Consider the following 24,634-nt stretch of genomic DNA (forward strand, 5'->3'; position numbering starts at 1 on the left):
TGTTATTTATAGATCATAATTTCCACTCTTTCAGAGTACAAATTAAATGGTAACTTTGGAGTAGTGAACCTTGTGGAAAAGTAGAATAGATTGGATACATGCATGAATAATTCTACTAGTATACATGATTTTTGCATCTGAATGATTTAAATGATTTGATGATTTAAAGAATTAGAGCAGGGGTAGATAGCATAATAGTTATGCAAAGAGACTCTAACATGAAACCCTGAAGCCAGAGCTGCTCTGGTTAAAAAAAAAAATTAAATGATTAGGTATTATCTATGTGCAAGGAACTCTTGATATATAATCCCATCTAGATTTCACTTGATAAAGTGAATATTATTTGCTCCATTTTGCAGACGAGAAGTTGAGACTTAGAGAATTCAATTTAAGTGGTTCTTAGTTTGCTATTTAAAAAGCAGGAGGGTGGGATTATAGCCCAGATAGTGTCTGAAACTGAGTCTCACCACTCCTCACCAAAGGCTGACTTTGGTTCTTGGGTGAGGAATGAGCACTGAGCTCTTGCAGTGCCACAAGTCCCCTCTGACTGAGTCTTTCATCTTTTTAAAAAAATATTTATTTATTCCCTTTTATTGCCCTTGTTTTATTGTTATAGTTACTATTGTCGTTGTTATTGTTGTCATTGTCGGATAGGACAGAGAGAAATGGAGAGAGGAGGGAAAGACAGAGAGGGGAGAGAAAGATAGACACCTGCAGACCTGCTTCACCGCCGGTGAAGCGACTCGCCTGCAGGGGGGGAGCCAGGGGCTTGAACCAGGATCCTTAGGTCTTTCCTTGCGCTTTGTACCACATTCCCTTAACCCGCTGTGCTGCAGCCCGACTCCTGTCTTTCATCTTCTTATCTATCAAATGAAGCTAATGAAGTGATGCTTTTTTCTTTTTGTAAAAACACATAGACTGAATCACATCTGTATGGCTTGCCTCCTACCTATGAACAACAAACCATAGAAAAGAGGTTTGGTGGAAGAGCTCTTTGTCTTCAGGATTCTGTTTTGCATCTTCAGATAAAATCCCCTTCTTGCTAGCATATTGCTACTTCTTCAACATAGGGTACAAAAGAGCGCAGTTGGTTTACCTGCAGGATGCCCTAGGAGGCCTCTCAGTCCAGACACCTACCTATATATGCCGCACCATCCGTCACCATGTATTTGTTGCGATTTAGTTTAGGAAAGGTGTGATCCTTTTGCTCTTTTGTTACACAAGCATTCTCTCTTTCCAGATCAAAAAATTTCTGTAAAACAAAACATGATGAAACAGAACAAAGCAGAGCAGGTGAATAGAGAAATTTTCTTTTTTTGGTTTTGTTGAAGAGCACTGAACGGTTTTTACCTAAATATCAACAATAGACCTCACATGGTGTTATTAAAATCACAGTCTTATTATTTCATATAGATGAAACTATTTTTGTTCTCAAATCCATACAGGCAACAAGAGAGAAAATTAGCTACTCAACAAGGCCTATAATTAACACTTTTAAGCTACAAAATGAACACAAAATTCATTCTTTCAACAGTTCCAGGGCCAGAAGCTTGTTTAATTTGCATTGCCTTATTCATCAAGGTGCACTGGCATTTGAAGTCAGCCTCTGGGTGCTTTCTGTCAAGCATGCCAATGTACTGAATGAATATTCTCACATGTTGCATACATTATAAGAAGCAGAAGGTCTGTGTCCATGACTAAATAATTAACCTGGGGATTTTCAAAGGTCAAAAGTAATTTTGCTGAAAGAGCAAATGTTTTCCATTGAAATACCTAGGCAATGAAAACAAAACAAAATGAATAAAAAATAAACAAACAAACAAAAATACCGTTTCAAACCAGGAGTCCTGAATCATCACTTTAATGTCATCTAAAAAGCAACTTTCCAGTTCATCTAAGACCAGGATGTGAAAACATCTAGAGGGGACCTGAGAGAAGGAGTGGTCTACATTTTCCCTAAGGAGTCAGGGGTGTACAAAAATTGATGAGAGTTTAGGTGAGGAGTTAACTGTGATAGCTCACAGACCCTTATAAACTCAAAGGAAGATGATATCAAATTTGAAGGTCTGAAGCTGCTTCTACATTGAAATATGTTGGACATTTTCAAAATTGCATACCATCTTTGAGAATGTCTTACAGCCATTTGAGAACCATGTGTGCTTGAAGCAAAGAAAGAAGAGATGGGGAGGGGGGAAGAGAAAGAGAACATACAAAAATGGATATGCCTTTTACAGTTTTGAAACTGTAAATTTTAGAAATATGCCTTTAAATTGTTAATGAGGTGAACTTTAAAAAATCTTTTAATAGGATGAATGAGTTAAAAATATTTTATGTGAGCCAGAAAGAGACAGAAGTTGAGAAATAAGAACAGAAGGGGAAACACAAAACAGAACTTGGACTGGATTTGGGGTAATGCACAAAAGTAAAGGACTCAGAGGGCCTTTCAAGTGCCGGTGCAGGACGGTGGAGGAGTACCTAGGTTGGAGGTGAGCGTGCTTTGTAGAAAACTGAGAAAATTTTTTTCAACAAATGGTGTTGGAAACAATGGGTTGAAACATGCAGAAGAATGAAACTGAATCACTGTATTTCACCAAATACAAAAGTAAATTCCTAGGGCACCAAAGTAAAAACCCAGTGGTGAGGGGTAGACATGTAGCTTCCTGGGCCAGTGGGGGGTGGGAGTGGGTGGGAGGGATGGGTCACAGTCCTTTGGTGGTGGGAATGGTGTTTATGTACACTCCTAGCAAAATGTAGACATATAAATCACTAGTTAATTAATATGAGAGGGGGAAAATCAATTGTATGTCTCAAAGTTTCTCAAAACACAAACTGAATCTTTTTAATATATAGGCTGTATATTTGATATGCGGACTCTCTGAAAAGCCTAGAACAAGTAGATTAGAAGCATCCAATAGCACAGCTATATACAAGATACTGGATACTGTACAGCAAACCATAACAAAAGGACTTTTCAAAGTTAACCCAATTACCAAATAATGTGATGATAACATTAACTATCGATTGTCTTTTTGAACCCTAAGACAGCAAGAACCTCACATCTCCACTATAGAGCCCCTACTTCCCCCAGTCCTGGAACCCTTGGATAGGGCTCACTTTCCCGTATGCATCTCCCAGTCCAAACCAAATAATATTGCATCCGCCGATCACAACCTAACCAACGCAACGATTGCTACCTCAACATGCTTCACCTCAGACTGTGTCCAGAGACTTCACGCATGGAAAGACAACCCTTCAGCTTCATTACTCGGGTGAGACCTTTCCTTTTATAGTACACTCTAATTTCATCTCAGGTAGTTCACTTTCTAACAAAGTCCCATAACCTAGATATACACCAGTTTCTGTGAGAGAGAGCTTATGTTCACATGTATCCATAAACTACTGCAAAATATATACCTGAAAGCAGAAGTACACTAAAGTTTGCAGTGAGTACCTCCCTAACACTTCCTCTCCACTATTCCAAGCTTGGGATCCATGACTGCTCAACAAATTGTTTGGCTTCGTATGTTAACTCTCTTTTCAATCACCAGGTTCCAGATGCCACCAGGATGCTGGCCAGGCTTCCCTGGATTGAAGACCCCACCAATGTGTCCTGGAGCTCAGCTTCCCCAGAGACACACCCTACTAGGGAAAGAGAGAGGCAGACTGGGAGTATGGACCTACCAGTCAACACCCATGTTCAGTGGGGAAGCAATTACAGAAGCCAGACCTTCTACCTTCTGCAACCCTCAGTGACCCTGGGTCTATGCTCACAGAGGGCTAGAGAATGGGAAAGCTATCATGGGAGGGGGTGGGTTATGGAGATTGGGTGGTGGGAATTGTGTGGAGTTGTACCCCTCCTACCCTATGGTTTTGTTAATTAATCCTTTCTTAAATAAAAAAAAATTAAAAAAAAAGTTTAAAAAAAAGTAAATTCCAAGTGGATCAAGGACTTGGATGTTATACCAGAAACTATCAGATACTTAGAGGAAAATATTGGCAGAACTCTTGTCCGCATAAATTTTAAAGACATTTTCAATGAAACGAATCCAGTTACAAAGAAGACTAAGGCAAGTATAAACCTATGGGACTACATCAAATTAAAAAGCTTCTTCACAGCAAAAGAAACCACCACCCAAACCAAGAGACCCGCCAAAGAATGGGAGAAGATCTTTACATGCCATACATCAGATAAGAGTTTAATAACCAACATATATAAAGAGCTTGCCAAACTCAATAACAAGACAACAAATAACCCCATCCAAAAATGGGGGGAGAACATGGACAGAATATTCACCACAGAAGAGATCCAAAAGGCCAAGAAACACATGAAAAAATGCTCCAAGTCTCTAATTGTCAGAGAAAATGCAAATAAAGACAACAATGAGATACCACTTCACTCCTGTGAGAATGTCATACATCAGAAAAGGGAACAGCAGCAAATGCTGGAGAGGGTGTGGGGTCAAAGGAACCCTCCTGCACTGCTGGTGGGAATGTCAATTGGTCCAACCTCTGTGGAGAACAGTCTGGAGAACTCTCAGAAAGCTAGAAATGGACCTACCTATGACTCTGCAATTCCTCTCCTGGGGATATATCCTAAGGAACCCAACACATCCATCCCAAAAGATCTGTGTACACATATGTTCTTGGCAGCACACTTTGTAATAGCCAAAATCTGGAAGCAACCCAGGTGTCCAACAATAGATGAGTGGCTAAGCAAATAGTGGTATATACACACAATGGAATACTACTCAGCTGTAAAAAAAAAAAAAAAGGCGACTTCACCGTTTTCAGCCGATTTTGGATGGACCTGGAAAAATTCATGTTAAGTGAAATAAGTCAGAAACAGAAGGATGAATATGGGATGATCTCACTCTCAGGCAGAAGTTGAAAAACAAGATAAGAAAAGAAAACACAAGTAGAACCTGAAATGTAATTGGCATATCGCATTAAAGTAAAAGACTCTGGGGTGGGTGGGTGGGGAGAATACAGGTCCATGAAGGATGATAGATGACATAGTGGGGGTTTTATTGTTATATGGGAAACTGGGGAATGTTATGCATGTACAAACTATTGTATTTACTGTTGAATGTAAAACATTAATTCCCCAATAAAGAAATAAATTAAAAAAAAAAAGAAAACTGAGAAATTTTACACATGGTCCTGGAGGTGGTGCAGAGCATCTGACTCTCAAGCATGAGGTCCTGAGTTCAATCCCCAGCAGCACATATACCAGAGTGATGTCTGGCTCTTTCTCTCTTCTCCTATGTTTCTCATTAATACTTTAAAAAATTTAAAATATACTTTATCTGACATTTTTTGCAGGTCTTCAAGGATATAGATTAGATTTGTACTTTTCCACATCTTTGAGCAGATGTAGTTTATGTATTTTTAATGTTAATAGGAAAGATACCAAAAAAAAACTTTACAACTTGTCTGATCCAGTCTATATTGAGTACTGTGTTTAAAAGTTTTGACTGCACAGTTAGAAAGACTTGCCTTTAAGTCTTGCTACACTACTAACTAGTATCCTCGAGAGAATTTTTTTTTTTAACTTTCTTTATTGGGGGATTAATGGTTTACAGTAGACAGTAAAATATAGTAGTTTGTACATGTGTAACATTTGTCAGTTTTCCACATAATAAATCAACCCCCACTAAGTCCTCTTCTGTCATAATGTTCCAGGATCTGAACCCTCACTCCCTCCCCAACCTGAGTCTTTTTTTAAAAATTTCTCTATTGAAAAAAAAGAAAAGGGGGATTAATGTTTTACATTCTATAGTAAATACAACAGTTTGTTCATGCAAAAGATTTCTCAGTTTTCCACATAAGAATACAACCTCCACTAAGTCCTCTGTCATTCTTTTTGGACCTGTACTCCCCCCCACCCACCCCAGAGTCTTTTTTTTTAAATTTCTTTATTGGGGAATTAATGTTTTATATTCAACAGTAAATACAATAGTTTGTACATGCATAATATTCCCCAGTTTCCCATATAACAATACAACCCCCACTAGGTCCTCTGTCACCCTTCATGGACCTGTATTCTCCCCACCCACCCACTCCAGAGTCTTTTACTTTGGTGTAATAAACAAACTCCATTTAAGGTTCTACTTGTGTTTTGTCTTCTGATCTTGTTTTTCAACTTCTGCCTGAGAGTGAGATCATCCCATATTCATCTTTCTGTTTCTGACTTATTTCACTTAACAGCATTTCTTCAAGCTCCATCCAAGATGGGCTGAAAACAGTGAAGTCACCATTTTTAATAGCTGAGTAGTATTCCATTGTGTATATAGATCATAACTTGCTCAGCCACTCATCTGTTGTTGGACACCTGGGTTGCTGCTAGGTTTTGGCTATTACAAAGTGTGCTGCCAAGAACATATGTGTACACAGATCGTTTTGGATGGGTATGTTGGGTTCCTTAGGATATGTCCCCAGGAGAGGAATTGCAGGATCATAGGGTAGGTCTACTTCTAGCCTTCTGAGAGTTCTCCAGACTGCTCTCCACAGAGGTTGGACAAATTTACATTCCAACCAGCAGTGCTGGATGGTTCTTTTGACCCCCACAACCTCTCCAGCATTTGCTGCTGCTACCTTTTCTGATGTATGATGAGAGAAATTTTTATTTATTTATTTGTTTGTTTATTACTAGAGCACTTCTCAGCTCTTGTTTATGGTGGTGCGGGGGAGTGAACCTGGGACTTTGGAACCTCAGGCATGAGAGACTCTTTGCATAATCATTATGCTATCTACTCCTGCCCAGAAAGTGTTAATATCTTTAAGCTTTCTAGACATTTTCTATGTCTATAAAATGGGAAAATGCCTGCTTCTAGTATAGTTTTGAACATCAAATAACATCCATGAAGTTTTTAACTCTGTCTTTGGCTAAGTGTATCTACTCATAACTATAATAAGTTCCTGCACCTGCTTAAAACATTTTAAGCACTTCTTTGTTCAAGTAACGTGAATAGGAGGCTTCATATAGCAACAAAAATTTAATAAACAACGAATAATGGCTTACGTGAGGTTAATACACATAAAGTGAACTGATACTGCAAATGCAAAACTAGAGACTGATGCCTTGTATTGGTAAGCTGTTTGATAAAACCATAGCCCATATTTATTTGGAAGGAACCAAGTGACTCTGATACTTTGGCTATAAGGCAGGGGATTAAAAAAAAATTGTGGTGTGTGATGTCTGTTATTAGTACTTTAAAAAATTGTTAGACACAAATAAGCTTAGAGAAGGTTTTGCTAGCTTGTAAACAGTTATAAAAGAGGACAGATCAGATATTTGGCATTTCAATGGGTTAGATTGTTCTAGAGCTCAAGAGATTTTTTGGAATAAGTTTGAAAAATCTTGTACATATGGCCAGGCATTGAAGCATCTGGTTGACTCCACATGTTATTATGGGCAGGGACCCGAATTCAAGCCCCTAATCCCTATAAAGGAAAAGCTTCACAAGCTGTGAGGTAGTGCCACAGGTATCTTTCTTTATCTCTTTATTAAAACAAACCTTAATTTTAAAGCATTACTTACTTATTTTTATTTTACTTTTTCTTTTTTTTTTTCTTTTTTTCTTTTTTTAACAAGAGCACTGTTCAGCTCTCACTTATGGTGGTGCGGGGGGATTGAACCTGGGGTTTTGGAACCTCAGGCATGAGAGTCTCTGCATTATGCAATCTACACCTGCCGTCTCTCGCTCTCTTTCTCTCTCTCACCCCCTTCCCTCTTGATTTCTGACTATCTATATGCAATAAATAACTTTTTTTTAGAAAGAAAGAAGATGGAGAGAAAGGTAGGGATAGCAGGTTCAGAAGTATATAAGCTAGGGGGCCTTAAGAATGCATTATTTCACTACTCTGGGGCCACTTTCTTGTGGAGATAATGAAACAAAGTGGGAGCAATGAGAGATACCACAGTACTTAAGATTCCTTCAGTATCATGCCACCTTTCATGTGGTGTTGGTGCTAGAATATGGGTTACATTCATGGCAAGACATACCATACCTATTGTACTATGTTGCCAGGCCTGAAGTATGTTTCACTGTTAAAGACTGTTTTCCTGGCTTTTTCTGGAAGCTCATAGCTTTCATGAATTTGTAAAAAGTATGATTAATTTTTTTATTATCTTTATTTATTTATTGGATTGAGAAAGGGGTGATAGCAGGAGAGAAGAGAGAAAGAGAGAAAGAGAAAGAGAGATAGAGACAGAGAGAGAGAGAGAGACCTGCAGCCCTGCTTCACTACTCATGAAACTTTCCCCCTACAGGAGGCGATCAGTGGCTTGAACCTGGGTCCTTGTGCATTGCAGCATGTGTGCTCAACCGGGTGCACCACCACTCAGCATCCTAAAAGGGATACTTTTTATTTAATGACAGAGTCTATATAATACTTACAACTTTCAGACTGCAGTTGGCTATTTCAGAGCAAATAGCTTTAAGAGATGAAATAAAGTTAAATGTAAGGGGGTCAGTTTTCTTCCAGAAGCTTATCAGGAGTCGAACTTTAACACTTCGCAAAACTAATGCTTCTCTTATTTTCCCATCCAAGTCGGGCCAGTATGTCCTGTAAAATTAAATCCATATGGACAGAGAGAACTTAGTTTGGGGGAAAGAAATTTACTAGAATACAGAAAATATATTGATCTGATCATTACTTTGTTCTGTAGCATGTAACCTTCCTTGGAGGCTGCCTTGAATAAAAGCAGTTCTTCCCTTTCTAAAATCAAATTTCACTGTGTGGACAAAGTACGTGTACAGACTGACAACCACCTTGTGTTATCCTTATTGTACCTCCAACCCTACCTGGGCCTCACTCAGTAAATATGTGTGCATAGGAATCAACCTGCAAACAGAAATGTAACTAGAACTCACATGAAACCTCTCCTTCTTCTTCTTCTTTTTTTTTTTTTTTAAAGAGGTTGCACTTAGGCTGTAATTGTACTGATTATCTAATCTTTTCTGCAGAACGGAGTCTTTTCTTAAAAGGTTTATTTTATTACACATGAGAGGGGGAAGAGTTTCACAGAAGTCAGAGGGAGAAACAAAGAGTAAGAAGAAAAAAGACGTGAAAATGTGTGTGTGTGGGAAATTCATGAATGTTCAAGAGATACACAGTATTTTACAGTAAAAGTATTTTAATAAATTTGCATCTCACAGCTTAAAATGCTTTCTGACTGTCATCAGAAGGAATTACTTTCTGGGAGACACACACCTTTCATAACCCTGAAAGTTATTTGCATAAAGAAGTCACATATTTATGCATATGTAGTGTAGGCAGTATGAAAAATATTGGAGCAATATACGTGCACTTAACCACTTAACCTTGGTGCCTGGTTATTCTGAAATTGCAATTTTCCAAATTAATTAGATTTTAGGTTGCGTTGTCGGAACTGTGCACTTTGAAGAAAACAATTCCTGGATTAAATGTATTAAGATATTTACAGGCACCTAACTCTCTGCACTTCCAGCAAGAAAGAAAAAAAAGAAAAGAAAAGAAGGAAACAGGAGGCACATGGCCATGCATTTATGATTTTCCAAAATATTTCTCAGAAATTCTGCCCCTAAATTTATTCTGAGTATTTTAACATTTCAGATTGATGCATCCATGAAGATGATTTCTATTTCTAAGATGAATTCTTCTCTCAACACAGGGAGACAGATCAAATGAGAATATACATATTTTTAGTTTTCTTCTCCTTTCAGTTGAGAACATATGATGAAAACTTTGATTCTTATCAACCCCCAGTAAAAGGAAAACCAACCAAACATTACATATATTTATATTTTATTGTGTGTGGGGGGTGGATAATGGTTTACAATATACTTGTTGACACATAGGCACAACCTCTCATTTCTCCATAACAAGTGTCTGCAAGACACTGTCTCCCCAAACCTACCTCCTTTTCCACCATCATGCACCGAAAGGGTTGAAGACCCAGCAAAGTACTGTTTCCTTTAAGGAAAATCTTGCCAGACTTACTACTGTTTAGTATATTCTTTGGGCACACCTCAACTACTATTTTTAAGTAATATCTTTCCCAATAGATTTTGATTTTACTTTCAAATAACTTTCTGAAAACAATCCACCTTAACTCTCAGGACTGTAATGCATGCTACCCACTGAAGTACTTCTGTAGAATGTGACCACACAGCCTTAAACATGGACACCATTTACTATTCTGGTTACTCTGATACCTTTATCTCATTTGATATTCATCAAGTTTTCATCATAATGTGATTATTTCTATTTTAAAATAAACCTGCATCCTTTCTTAAAAAAAAAAAGGAAGAAATGAATGGATGAAGTCTGTGTATCCAGACTCAGACTCAACCTAATTGCATCTCAGTGTCCTCACTGCTATCTCCTGTCTACTCCTCACTGTTGTCCTCAGCCTAGTGCCTGCGGATCTCTCCTCAGGGTTCAAGTTCAAAGTAGATGTTAGGTCTCACTGACCTTTTGGTGCTTGTGCTGGAGATAGGCAGGTAGTCCATGACGGCAATGTACACATACTGCTTGGCATCATCTATCACACTGTAGATGGCGTCAATGTCAAAACTTCTATTTTTAGGGCAAAAGAGTTTGGGAGAGTTCTGTGAAGACACAAACCCCAGAATTTTAGAGTATTAATTTTTGACCACTGAAGTCTTCAAAACATTTTTTTTCTTTATGCCAACAAGTTATTGCTGAGGCTCTGTGCCAGCACTTCGAATGCACTGTTCCTGGCATCCATTTCCCCCTACCCTGCCGTGTCTATTTTATTTGACAGGCCAGAGAGAAATTGAGAGGGGAGGGGAAATAAAGAGACAGAAAGACAGACATTTGCAGACCTGCTTCACCACTCCTGAGGCATTTGTGGTCCCCCGCCGGCAGGTGGGGAGCAGGGACTCCAACCTGGGCTCTCCACTGCCCAGCCCCAATGGCCTTCTTTTAAAATATTATTCTTATTCTTATTCTTATTATATAAACTCTTTATTTATTTATTGGATAGAGACAGCCAGAAATCGAGAAGGAAGCGGGTGGTAGAGATGGGAGAGAGACAGAGAGAGACACCTGCAGCCCTGCTTTGCCACTCACAAAGCTTTCCCCCTGCAGATGGGGACTGGGGCTCAAACGCGGGTCCTTGTGCACTGTGACATGTGTGCTCAACCAGGTGTGCCACCACCCAGTCCCCCTTTTTAAATATTATTATTGCTACTTTATTTGTCTTAATGGATCTTGACTTTTAGTTGAGTGCTTGTAAAAATACTGTCCAATGTTTTGTGAGAATAGACAAATAAATATATTTTCTATCAAGACTGAAATGTGTAGAGCACTGAAATTTACCCTTTAAATTTTTTTTGAGGGAATTATTACTTTTGGTGCATACACCTCAAAATATTAGAGATAGTTTGCAGTTTGGTTCTTTGAAGAAAGTTTAAATTCATATGTTTTGAATTATTTATTTAAAAAGAAAAAAGAAAAAGAAAGCCAATGCTAATTACTTCCTTTTCCTACCATGATACTCAGAGTCTCCATCTGTCACTGAGACAGTAGTACCTTGCTTCTGTAGTGCCTCCATGTCTGCCCACCATCACTTTCCCCAACACCACCTTGATTTCCTCAATCTCCCCTCATTCAGGCACTTGTGTTGCTCCATACTGCCTTTCTTTGTCTCCATGATATTTTACTAGACAGGTTCTTTAATAAGCCCATCCTTCCATAATTTAAAAACAAACACATGTGACTTCTGTTCTTTCACAATCCATTCTGCCTCCCTCATTTGCATGGAAGAATTTGAAGATCATTTTTCTAAAGAAGATAACATGCCAATCAACACATTGAAATATGCAAATCAAAAATCACAAGATGCCACTTCACACTCACTAGGAGGGATAAAAGAGAAAATAATAGGTATTGGTAAAAATGTAGAGAAATTGAAACATTAACTCATTGCTGATGGAACTGTAAAATGGTGCTGCCCACTTGGAAATTAGTTTGGCAGTTTATCAAAATGTTTAGCATAGTATAAACACATTTTACTTCTAAGAAAGACCACAAAATAGTTGATAATAGGAGTTCAAATAACTTGCACAGGATGTTTTTTCTTTAAAGTTGAAATTTTTTCTTTTTTTTTCTTTAAACAATTTTTTTTACATATTTATTTTGGATAGAGACAGTGAGAAACTAAAAGGTAAGGAAGAGAAATGAGGAGAGAGAGAGAGTGTGAGAGAGAGAGAGAGAGAGAGAGAGACCCACATGCCAAATGATGAAGCATTCTCCCTGCAGGTCCTTGTGCAATATAATGTGCGTATTCTACCAGGTGTACCACCACCCAGTCTCTCTTTCCTTCCCCTCCCTTTCTTCTTTCCTTTTCTCCTTCCTTCATTTCTTCTTTTTCTTTTTTAAATATTTATTTATTTAAATGAGAGAAAGATAGAGAGACCAGAGCACTGCTCAGCTCTAGCTTATGGTGGTGCTGGGGATTGAACCTGGGACTTTAGGGCCTCAGGAATGAAAGTCTGTTTGCATAACCATTATGCTGTCTTCCCAGCCCACTTGCTTCCTTCCTTCCTTCCTTAGCAGTGATTAGCTCTGGGAATTTTGGTAGTGCTGGGGATTGAACCTGAGTACTTGAAGTCTCAGGATATAATTTTCTTTACATACCCATTATGTTATCTCACAAATCCCAAAATATTTATTTCTATGGGAGAAACACACACAGCGAGAACAGAATACAGTACACTGCTCAGTTCTGATATATGTGGCATCAATGGTGTAAGCTGGGGCATCAGATATGCAAACTCTTTGTTACTAAGCTAGTGAGTTACCTAGAAGCAAACATTTGTAGTAGCACTATTCACAGCAGTGAATAGGTAGAAGCACCCAACTGTTCATCAGTTGATAGAGTAAACAAATTGTGGCATAGTCATACAATGCAATAATATTTAGCTAAAAAAGTAATGGAGTCATGGGCCCCTAGGAACATACCTAAAATAGACATCGTAGCTTCTCTCCACCCTAAAAAAATCTTGATTTTCATTAGCTCTATTCCTACTTTTTTTGTTTCCTGTTTATTGTTTAATTTTATTGTTTTGTCCTGCTTTATATCTTACCACCTTTCAGCCACCAAGTTGCAGATACTAGTATGATTCCATCCTGACATCCTGGGCATATGACCTCAGAAATGTGCCTGCAGAACCTTACTTCCCCAGAGGCCTACAATACTCTGGGTATGGATGGACCTGCCAAAGGCCATCCCAGAGAAGAAACAATAGCCAGAACTCCCACCTTCCGCACCCCATAAAAAATTTTGGCCCATACTTTTAGAGGGGGAGAAATGTTAGGAGAAGATGACCATAGGGCTCAGAACTCCAACTTCATTAAGAACCACAGAGAGAGAAGAGGGAAAAAGGAAGGATATTCAGGAGTAGTAAAAGGAGCAGGTATGACTTAGAAAGGAAGGCAGGACCATAGGAAAAAATAGGCAAAAAACAAATAAGCAAACAAACAAAAAAAAGATCTATCTATCTATCTATCTATCTACCTACCTACCTACCTATCTATCTGTCTGGTCTGTCTACCTATCTAGTTATAGAAATAATAGCCAATCCATATCTGTGACATTGGGAGAACTAATGCAGTTTCCAATGGAGGGAATGGTGACACAGAACTCTGGCGGTGGGAATGGTGTGGAATAATACCTCTGTTCTCCCATAATTTTATAAGTCAATATTCAAGTGTTAATACAAAAGTAATGAAATTCTGATTGATGCTATTGCAACAAATTTTGAAAGCATCATATTAAATGCAAAAGTCAGTTACAAAATACTACATAGTATATTATTCCATTTATATGACTTGTTCAGAAAGTGGCAAATCTTGAGAGACAGAAAGCAGAATAGTGGTTGGCATTGTCTGAGAGAAAAGAAACAAATATAGTGATTGCTAGTGTGTTTGGGACATGAGAAAAGTGGAAATAAGTTAAATGTATACTATAACTTAAAATATACACTTAATTATTCTAAATAATTAATCATCCAATTTGGGGAAGAGCAGTTCTTTTAAAATTATCTTATTTATTTATTTTGGATAGAGACATGAAGAAATTTAGAAAGGGAGGGGAGATAGATACATACATACATACTTACATACATACATACATAGACAGATAGACAGACAGACAGACAGATAGATGATAGATAGAGAGGAAGACACTTCATCACTTGTGAGGCTTCCCCTCTACAGGTGAATAGGGCCTTGAACCTGGGTCCTTGAAAAGTGTAACATCTGCGTGCTGCTAGGTAGACAACCATCTGGTCCTCAAATAATAATTCTTAAGATCTTTGAGTATATGTATAATTTTTGTGTAGTCAAACATACGAAAACAAAATACACCATTTTAAAATACTTTACTACAAATTCGTTGAATTTAAATAAGTCTATCTTACAATTTGTTGAGTACATATTAGTCAGAGAATTGTATGTATCCTGGAGCTATTTACTAAAATTGTTACTAATAAATAAAATCAACCCAAACTTTATAGCTGATTTTGTGGAGCACAGAGTGACAAGATGAACAGAACAATGATGAAAAGAGTGTTATGTATGATCTTCAGAGACTTAAAAAACAGCTGGGAAGATGACCGATGAACAGTTATAAAAAGGTAATAAATGCTACAGAAGAGGTAAGATCAAGGAAGTCTGGTGAAAGATGTCATTTTCTATAATGGAGTGTCTGTTGTCCTCCCAAGGAGCATGTGATGCATGACCCTAAATGATTACTTAAGAAAGACCTAAGTTATATGCCTGACTGACACCCTGGATGTGTCTTCACTGAATGTGCACCTAGGACTTGAAATGAACAATGCCCCCTTTAGGGCCAGAGCCTTTTTATAGCAAGATTTTATGATACATCATAAATTTCAATTTACAAAGGAGTAGATTCAGCAGGAAGCAGAACAAGCAGTAGTACATGATTCAGGATTCAGGAAGTGGTAATTGAGTCTTACACATTCTAGATCTAATCTTTGTGGTTACCTGTCTCTGCAAATTACTGATTCTCCCTTTGACATATCAGGAGTCAACTTAATCAGGGGCCTTTTCATTCTGAATGCCTATGCACATTGATCCTTCCATGCTTTGAGACAGTGTGAGAGAGACCTGAAGCACTGTTTGACCACTTGTGAAACTTTCATCCTCCAGGTGGGGACCAAGGGCTTGAACCTCAATCCTTGCTCACACTTGTGTATATGCTTAACCAGCTGTGCTACCACCCAGCCCCTAAGATCTGTTTTTGCAATATGTGGATATCAGTAATTCACCAGATCTTTCAGATACTGAATTAGATATTAAATACTCACCATGTTTGAAATCATCAGATATGTAGTTGGAATAATGGCGGCTTTCTAATTTTCTATACCTCTGCAAATAGTGCTCAAATAACATTTTTTAGACTGAAATTTGAAGGTAAGTTTAGAACAGGAGAGATAGCATAATGGTTATTAGCAATCAGACTCTCAGGTCTGAGGTTCCAGGTTCAATGCCCTGCACCACCATAAGCCAAAGCTGAGAAGTGCTCTGGTGAAAGGAAAGAAGGAAGGAAGGAAGGAAGGAAGGAAGGAAGGAAGGAAGGAAGGAAGGAAGGAAGGAAGGAAGGAAGGAAAGAAGGAAGGAAAGAAGGAAAGAAGGAGAGTTAAAGGTAAGTTTAATGTTAGTAAGAAATAGAAAATAAAGTAAGTTAAAAAATGAAAATAAAAATAAGGGCACTATCTGAAAGATTGTACCTGGAAGAATGTTTCATAACTTGTGACAAATGATTTAATAACAAGGTCTTTTTTTTTTTAATTTGCTGAAGAGTACAGCAAAAGCCTTTCATTTTAGATTTGACTAAAGGACTGAGTTCTCTCTTTAGCGGATATGTTAACTTTAATTTTGACAGATACAAAAGTCCTCCCCATCTCTTAATTTTTTATTAGAGATTTAATATTGCCTTATAAAACTGTAAGAGAAAAGGGGTATAATTTTATACAGTTCCCACCACCAGAGTTATGTGTCCCATCCCCTCCACTGGAAATAGCAGTAATTCTCCCAAGATCACAAATACGGGCTGATTCTAAAACTATTCATCTGTACATGCATACATATGTGCATATATGTACATATATATAAATACACACACATATATATTAACAGTTCTGCCTTCACTTCCTTTCTAGTTCACCCATACATACACCTATTACTACTTACAAGTGTCTTTCCTTTTTACCTCTTCTCTCTTAGATAAGTGAAACCATGTCTAGCTTCCTCTGGTGTTTTCCAGACTCACTTCCTCTGCATTAGTGCTATAAAAACAAGATTCCTGGTGACCAATGTTTTAGGTCCTGGTGCAATGGGGGTACAGAGCCCTCTGGTTTACTTCCTCTATGATCTATTTCTGTAGGAGTATGGACCAAATTTCTTTCTGAGGTGCAGAAGGTGGGAATTCTGGCTCCTATAAGTGCTTCTCTGATGAACATGGGCATTGGTAGGTCAATTCACACCCCCCCAGTCTATTTCAGTCTTTCCCTAGTGGGGTAGGATTCTGGAGAGGTGAGGTTGTGGGACACATTGGTGAGTTCATCTGCCCAGTGAAGTCAGGATGGAATCATAGTAGCATCTGCAACTTGGTGACTGAAAGGCAATAAGATATCCTCATCTTTTATAAGGGTCAGAATATAAATTTCTGCATTTACTATGTTCATTTATCTTTAAGATTCAAAGCATAAGTTCAAAGCTAGCAATTACCTCACAATATATCTATTTCTTGTTGTCTCCTTTCCTACTGGGTCTGGCTGAGTCAGTGTTTTCTGGGATTTCATGTCACTCTGTTATTGTGTGGTTTGTTTCTTGAAAAGTTTTCTAATTGTACTCATCTACCAATTGAGAATACTATTTGGTGTTACCAGTTGTTTTGAGTGAAAATGAAATTGAATATCAGATTTTTTTTTTTTGGTAAGATGCCCTACACAATATAGTGCTTAGTGCTTAGTTCTGAATTACTGAAATCCATATATTCCAAAAATAGATTTTTTGGGGATAGGGCAGTGGTGTAACTGGTTAAGCATATACATAACAGTGCACAAGGACCCAAGTTCAAGCTCTTGTTCCTCATCTGCAGGGTGGAAGCTTCACAAGTGGTGAAACAGTGCTACAGATGTCTGCTTCATCTCTCTCTCTCTCTCTTTTCCCCCTTCCCTCTAATTTCTCTCTGTCTCTATCACCCTTAAATCCAGCAGATTATTTTCTCTAACAAAATTTTTCCTAGTCTATTTCTGCTTAATATTTATGTGAACATGTTATTTAAGATATTCATAATAGCTAAAACCTGGAAGCAACCCAGGTGCCCAACAACAGATGAGTGGCTGAGAAAGCTGTGTTATATATACACAATGGAATACTATGCAGCTATCAAGAACAATTAACCCACCTTCTCTGACCCATCTTGGACATAGCTAGAAGGAATTATGTTAAGTGAACTAAGTCAGATAGATAAAGATGAGTATGGGATGATCCCACTCATCAATAGAAGTTGAGTAAGAAGATCTGAAAAGGAAACTAAAAGCAGGACCTGATCAAATTGTAAGTAGGGCACCAAAGTAAAAACCCTGTGGTGAGGGGTAGACATGCATCTTCCTGGACCAGTGGGGGGTGGGAGTGGGTGGGAGGGATGGGTCACAGTCTTGTGGTGGTGGGAATGGTGTTTATGTACACTCCTAGCAAAATGTAGACATATAAATCACTAGTTAATTAATATGAGAGGGGGAAAATCAATTGTATGTCTCAAAGTTTCTCAAAACACAAACTGAATCTTTTTAATATATAGGCTGTGTATTTGATATGCGGACTCTCTCAAAAGCCTAGACCAAGTAGATTAGAAGCATCCAATAGCACAGCTATATACAAGATACTGGATACTATACAGCAAACCCTAACAAAAGGACTTTTCAAAGTTAACCCAATTACCAAATAATGTGATGATAACATTAACTATCGATTGTCTTTTTGAACCCTAAGACAGCAGGAACCTCACATCTCCACTATAAAGTCCCTACTTCCCCCAGTCCTGGAACCCTTGGATAGGGCCCACTTTCCCGTATGCATCTCCCAATCCAAACCAAATAATATTGCATCCGCCGATCACAACCTAACCAACGCAACGATTGCCACCTCAACATGCTTCACCTCAGACTGTGTCCAGAGACTTCACGCATGGAATGACAACCCTTCAGCTTCATTACTCGGGTGAGACCTTTCCTTTTATAGTACACTCTAATTTCATCTCAGGTAGTTTACTTTCTAACAAAGTTCCATAACCTAGATATACACCAGTTTCTGTGAGAGAGAGCTTATGTTCACACGTATCCATAAACTACTGCAAAATATATACCTGAAAGCAGAAGTACACTAGAGTTTGTAGTGAGTACCTCCCTAACACTTCCTCTCCACTATTCCAAGCTTGGGATCCATGATTGCTCAACAAATTGTTTGGCTTCGTATGTTAACTCTCTTTTCAATCACCAGGTTCCAGATGCCACCAGGATGCTGGCCAGGCTTCCCTGGATTGAAGACCCCACCAATGTGTCCTGGAGCTCAGCTTCCCCAGAGACACAACTTACTAGGGAAAGAGAGAGGCAGACTGGGAGTATGGACCAACCAGTCAACACCCATGTTCAGTGGGGAAGCAATTACAGAAGCCAGACCTTCTACCTTCTGCAACCCTCAGTGACCCTGGGTCCATGCTCCCAGAGGGCTAGAGAATGGGAAAGCTATCATGGGAGGGGGTGGGTTATGGAGATTGGGTGGTGAGAATTGTGTGGAGTTGTACCCCTCCTACCTTATGTTTTTGTTCATTAATCCTTTCTTAAATAAAAAAATTAAAAAAAAGATATGTAGATGTAACTCCCTCCTCCCCTCTATTGCCACATTGCTAAACTTTTGGGTTGTGCTTTCATTTAATAGTTAAACAGAGTGCATTCCACTATGATGAAATACTCTTCAGTGACATAAAAGTCACTGGTATAAAAACACTGACATTAATTAATGTGAAATAACCAGGTTAAATTAAAAGCATGATTTAAATAATTCTCTATAAGCTTCTCTGTAAGCATCAGGATCAATTTAGATGACTGACTTAACTACAAATTCTGAGATTATACCCTAGGTCCACTGGGTTAAATGCTACATTTTAACTGATTTTAAGAACTTTAAAGTTCAAGGATGAGGGTTGTTTGTCCTAGTCCACTTTGGAGCTGTGGTATTTGTTCTGTAGGGTAGACAAGCATGGGGTCTGTGATGGAGTGGCAGAGGAGGTAGGGAAGAAGAGTGGCCTCTGGAGGAGGAAAGGGGGTAGGTTGAGATGGGTGGAGAAGATGAAATGGATAGGAATGGCCAGAGGAAGTAGGAGTGTGATAGTTGGGGCATGTGCAAAGGTATGAGGGAGACTAGAAAGGTTGATGGGGTGGTAGAGGAGGGTAGGCATGTGGAAAAGTGGGTAAAGTGGAAGGGAGGTGAGAAGGTGGGTAGAAGTTGGTGGGGATTCGGGTTGGAAAGGTAGTGCTGCGGGGGTGGTAATTCTCAGTCTAGTCACACCCTATATGTTAGGTAAGATGTCTGAGTTTTTGAGTAAGTCTTTTGTACACAATCAAGAGCAAGCTCTGCTTTTGTCTATTTTAGAAAGAAGAAAGGAATGGAGTTGCAAGGAAATTTGTTTCATCAGAAGATTCTATTGTTAAAAGCAAGTTTTGAAATTATTGGGGTAGGTCACAAGAGATAGGATCTGATGTCAGAAGACCCCCATGCTGGTGTTGCCCTCTGAAGGTTTTTGTGGGGGTTGTACTCTCACTTGTAACAGGGTTTGAGGTCTCCCCTACAGGATAATTGCTGGGATCTGTTCAGATAACACAAAGTGTCTAAAAACTGGAATTATTAAGATTCATTGTAATAATTATTATTAGAGATAGCATACGATTGGGTTTAAGAACTGACATATTTTTAGTCTTCAGATGATGAGATAGAACCTATCTAATTTATTTTTGTCCAACACAAGGTTACACTTCAATATTGTGACTTAATAATGGTCTTTAGAGGAAAGGAGGAGGAAAGGGAGGAGGAAAATGAGTAAAATAACTCACCGACACAAATGCTTGAGATTTGGTCTCATTCAACTGAAGTTGCAATTTCTTTTCATTGTCATAGACACCATAGAGCCTCTTGGACCAGGTCTGTGGCACCCTGCTCTTGAATTTTAATGAATTATATAATGCAAATATCCTTTGTAAATCCAGGACCAGGCAGCTGCAGTTGTAGAAGATGACACCAAGTTCTTTCATCTGTGAAATTAAAATTGAAAGCATCAATGCTGAATGTGTTTGATGGTGTTATTTTCAAGAGGAAAAATGAACAGGAAAAAAATTTTAATGATCTACTTTTTCTGGCTGTTGGCATACATACAGAAGCATGTAGATATAGTCACATTATGGGATATTGAACTGATGCATTATGAAAATGTTTACAGTTTTAAGTAGGACTTTTTAAAAAAGATTTTATTTATTTATTAATAAGAAAGGTAGGAGGAGAGAGAAAGAACCAGATATCACTCTGGTATGTGTGCTGCCAAGGATTGAACTCAGGACCTCATGCTTGAGACTCCAGTGCTTTATCTACTGTGCCACCTTCTGGACTACTAACTAGGACTTTTTTTTTTTTTTTTTGCCACCAGGGCTTTGTTGTGATTCCATTGTACCCAATGGATTCCCCCACCCCCCAATCAGAAGATGATATACAGGGAGAGGAAGAAAGAGGAGAGACGCCACAGCACTGCTCTATTGTCTGTACTGCTTCACATTTGCATTATGTTCCAGTATGGTGGCCGAGGGCTGAACCTATGTCCTCCTAAATGCTCAAGTGTATGCACTACCAGTAAGCTAACTCCCAGACCTTTTTAAAAAATTATTTATTTATTTTCCCTTTTGTTGCCCTTTTTTAAAAAATTGTTGTTGTGGTTATTATTATTGTTGTTATTGATGTTAGGACAGAGAGAAATGGTTTACAGTAAAGGTTTTCACACATGAATATAATTTCTCATCTCCTCATGAAAGGTTTCTGCAAAACACTTTCACATCAACAAAGGTACTTTTCCACCATCTTTCACCAGGGGATACCCTCTCAATTCTCTCCATTCCCCTCCTTCCCCCAGAATCCTTTGCTTTGATATAATACAGCATGTTTGGTACAAGTTTCAGTTTTTGTTTTCTCTTTTTCTTAAGACTGAATTCTTTTTTTCTTTTATTTATTTTTTATTTTTATTAATTTATTTATAAAATAAAAAATATCGACAAGACCATAGGATAAGAGGGATACAATTTGACACAATTCCCACCACCATAGTTCTGTATCCTATCCCCTCCCATGAACACTTTCCTATTCTTTATCACTCTGGGAGCATGGAACCAGGATGATTAAGGGGTGCCCAAGGTGGAAGGTCTGGCTTCTGTAATTACTTCTCTACTGAACATGGGCATTAGCAGATCAACCAGTTCTCCCAGCCTGTCCCTATCTTTCCTTAATGGGGTAGGGCTCTGGAGAGGTGGGGCTCCAGGGTACATTGGTGGGGTCCTCTGTCCAAGGAAATCAGGTTAGCATCATGGTAGCATCTGCAACTTGGTGTCTGAAAAAGGCAAGAATATAGCAGGTGAGTTATGGGACACCCATTTTGGAAAAAGCTAGTAGGTCTAGTTTAGGTATATTCCAAAGGCATAGGACTGACTTCTTTTGATCTTGGCTGGGGTCATCATCAGGAAGAAAACAAATAAACAGTGTTGCATTGTTTAGCCAAAGACGTGTAGTGAAGTAAAAGATTTTCCCAAAGAAATAGAGGACTTTGGACATATCATTCAATTTCTAAGTCTTTGTCTCTTGAACACTGAGAGGCTTTGGCATGTAAAATTTACAAGGGTTCCCAGCCTGGCATTGATGAGTTTGGTTTCCAGTCTCTTTGATGAACTCCTTCCCTAACACTGCTCATAAACTTCTGTTTTTAATATTTATTTTATTTATTTATTCCCTTTTATTGCTTTTGTTATTTATCATTGTTGTTGTTATTGTTGTCGTCGTTCTTAGGTCAGAGAGAAATGGAGAGAGGAGGGGAAGACAGAAAGTAGGAGAGAAAGACAGACACCTGCAGACCTGTTTCACTGCTTGTGAAGTGACTCCCCTGCAGGTTGGGAGCCAGGGGCTTGAACCGGGATCCTTATGCCGGTCCTTGTGCTTTGCGCTTAACCCGCTGCACTACTGCCTGACTCCCAGGATCAATTCCTTTTGACTCCTATATGGTTGTGGCCAGTGGCCTGGCATTATTTTAAAGTCAAATAAGACAAATTTGTATCTTCCCTTTGCAACTTGCTTACTGAGTAGTTGTGGGTAAATTATTTAACTCTTAAATTTCAGCTTGTTGATCTGTGACGATAGAATTTATTCCTTACATATAAATAGATTTGATAAAGCATAATTTTTATAGTTATTATCTAATATTTATTTGGTATCAATATTCACATATTTAGTTGAGTAGGGGCCCCAATCTTGTTTGCCAAATTCACTTTCACTTTGAATCCGTGAAAATGACCTTCCTGTGAAATACTTGATTGCAGATGCAATCAAGATGAAGTCATATTGAATTAGAGTAAGCCCTACATCTAATGTGACAAGTGATTTTATAAGAAAGGCAAATATAGGGAGCCACGCAAGTGCAAGGACTGGCAGAAGGATCCTGGCTCGAGCCCCTGGTTCCCCACCTGCAGGGGGAGTCACTTCACAAGCGGTGAAGCAGGTCTGCAGGTGTCTATCTTTCTCTCCCACTCTCTGTCTTCCCCTCCTCTCTCGATTTCTCTTTGTCCTATCCAACAACAATGACAGCAATAACAACAATAATAGCAACGATGATAAACAACAAGGGCAACAAAAGGGAAAAAACAAAAAATAATAAAAAAAGGTAAATATAGACAAAGAGATGTACAGGAAACATACCTAGTGGGACACAGAAACTGGGGTGATATACCCATATGCCAAGGAATGCCCCTTGCCAGCAACTTCCAGAAGCTAGGAGGTAAAGAGTCTCCCATAGAGTTTTCAGGGACAACATGGCTCTCTCAACCTATTGAGCTCAGACTTGTAGCCTCTGCAACTCTGAGACAATAAATTGCAGCTCTTTTGAGTCACTAGCTTTTTGAAATTTGACATCTAGGTGGTTGGCAAGGTATCAACTCTGATAACTTTTTACCTGCTTATGAACAATAGAGAGAGAAAGATGCCTGTTGTTAAAATTCGGAGGCTCTAGCTGGCAGGGCTAGCTTCACGGGCGGGTAACAGAGATGACCAGAGACATATGGCTGGGCAAGGAAGCTGTATTTCTTTATTCAGGAACAACGATTCATAAACTAAACCAAACTAATCACCAAACAGAACTCTGCTGCCTCTTTCCCCGCGGCGGCGCCAAGAACTCTCTCTAACTCTGCAACTCTGGAACTCTCTCGGGGTTCCTAGGGGTGGGGCCAAGCGGGCCCACGAAACTAGCAGGACTGTCCAATTTTTTTGGTAGGGGGAGAGCTAGAACAACCCAATGTAAAGCATACAACAATTCCCCCTTTTCTTTTTTAACTAAATGACTACAGTATCAAGGGTGTGGGGTGAACAGAAACCTCTATCATACAGGCATTTAAAAAAAAAACTGGCACAAACATGGAGAAACATGTAAGCAAGTAACAAGAACCAGTGTGCTGCCAAGGGAAGCCCTGAGGGGGCCATATTTTTTTACCTCTGTGGGCAAAACTTTATCAGCTTAAAAAAAAACATTTATTGCCTCTGGGGGGTGTACTTGCCTCGACAGGCATTTGTATGGGGGTGGGGAACAGCCTAGCGTCCCAAAGGCAGCTGGCTGCAATTTATTTATTATGAAACAAAACTTGTTATTAGCATAACCACAGCACAATCTAAAATTTTTAATAGAGAAGGAATTTGAGACTTTTACATATCAACAACGTCTTTTTGATCTTTTGTTACACCCATTCAAGATGGAGACACACCCTAGGTGTGCGCAGAAAAGGAAACCTCAGGCATGAGAATAATTAGCATAGCCATTGTGTGATCTACCATTTTTAATAGAGAAGGTAATGGAGAGTTTTACATATCAACAAGTCTATTTAACCTTTTGTTTAGACCAAATTAGTTAAAATATATTGATTGTTAACTAATTTTTACCTCAGACTTTAAATGTAAGTTAATTTTATCTTTATGAGAATTATGTTGAAAACCTTTTTTATTTAACTTTGACTAGTAAGAATTTAGCCTTAAAGTTACTGTTTACCAAACTTTAAACATACACATAAACATGGTCATTAATGCACAAGGAGAGAAACCTTTGTTACGAAGACATGTCATTTCAAACATGAATTTAAATCTGTACTGTCTTAGTTGTTGGGGGGGTGCGTTGTCCAGGGGTGGTCTCTTGGGCAGCTTCACTTCTAGGAATTGCAGGTTGCGATCTCTGCATGAATCTCTGCGTACTCTAGCTTGTCTGTCTTCAGACTGCAGCTGAGGATCTCGGCCAGTGTGTCCAGTT

The 24,634-nt window shown here is 38.7% G+C and overlaps 1 protein-coding gene across 3 annotated transcripts in view; it reads right to left on the reverse strand.

Moving 5' to 3' along the window:
- PLD5 (phospholipase D family member 5) overlaps positions 1 to 24,634 on the reverse strand; it is a 484,123-nt gene that overhangs the window by 21,878 nt on the left and 437,611 nt on the right. For 2 of the 3 annotated variants that reach the window (XM_007535606.2, XM_007535607.2), the window contains exons 6-9: positions 20,154 to 20,351; positions 10,459 to 10,595; positions 8,400 to 8,568; positions 1,138 to 1,252 (exon numbers count right to left, since the gene is read on the reverse strand). In XM_007535606.2, coding sequence (XP_007535668.1) covers positions 1,138 to 1,252; positions 8,400 to 8,568; positions 10,459 to 10,595; positions 20,154 to 20,351 — 619 coding nt within the window. The remainder of the gene's footprint in view (positions 1 to 1,137; positions 1,253 to 8,399; positions 8,569 to 10,458; positions 10,596 to 20,153; positions 20,352 to 24,634) is intronic. The other variant, XM_060192042.1, reaches the window with a different exon arrangement.

The sequence above is a fragment of the Erinaceus europaeus genome, chromosome 6 (genome assembly GCF_950295315.1).
Source record: "Erinaceus europaeus chromosome 6, mEriEur2.1, whole genome shotgun sequence".
Lineage (NCBI taxonomy): Eukaryota > Metazoa > Chordata > Mammalia > Eulipotyphla > Erinaceidae > Erinaceus > Erinaceus europaeus.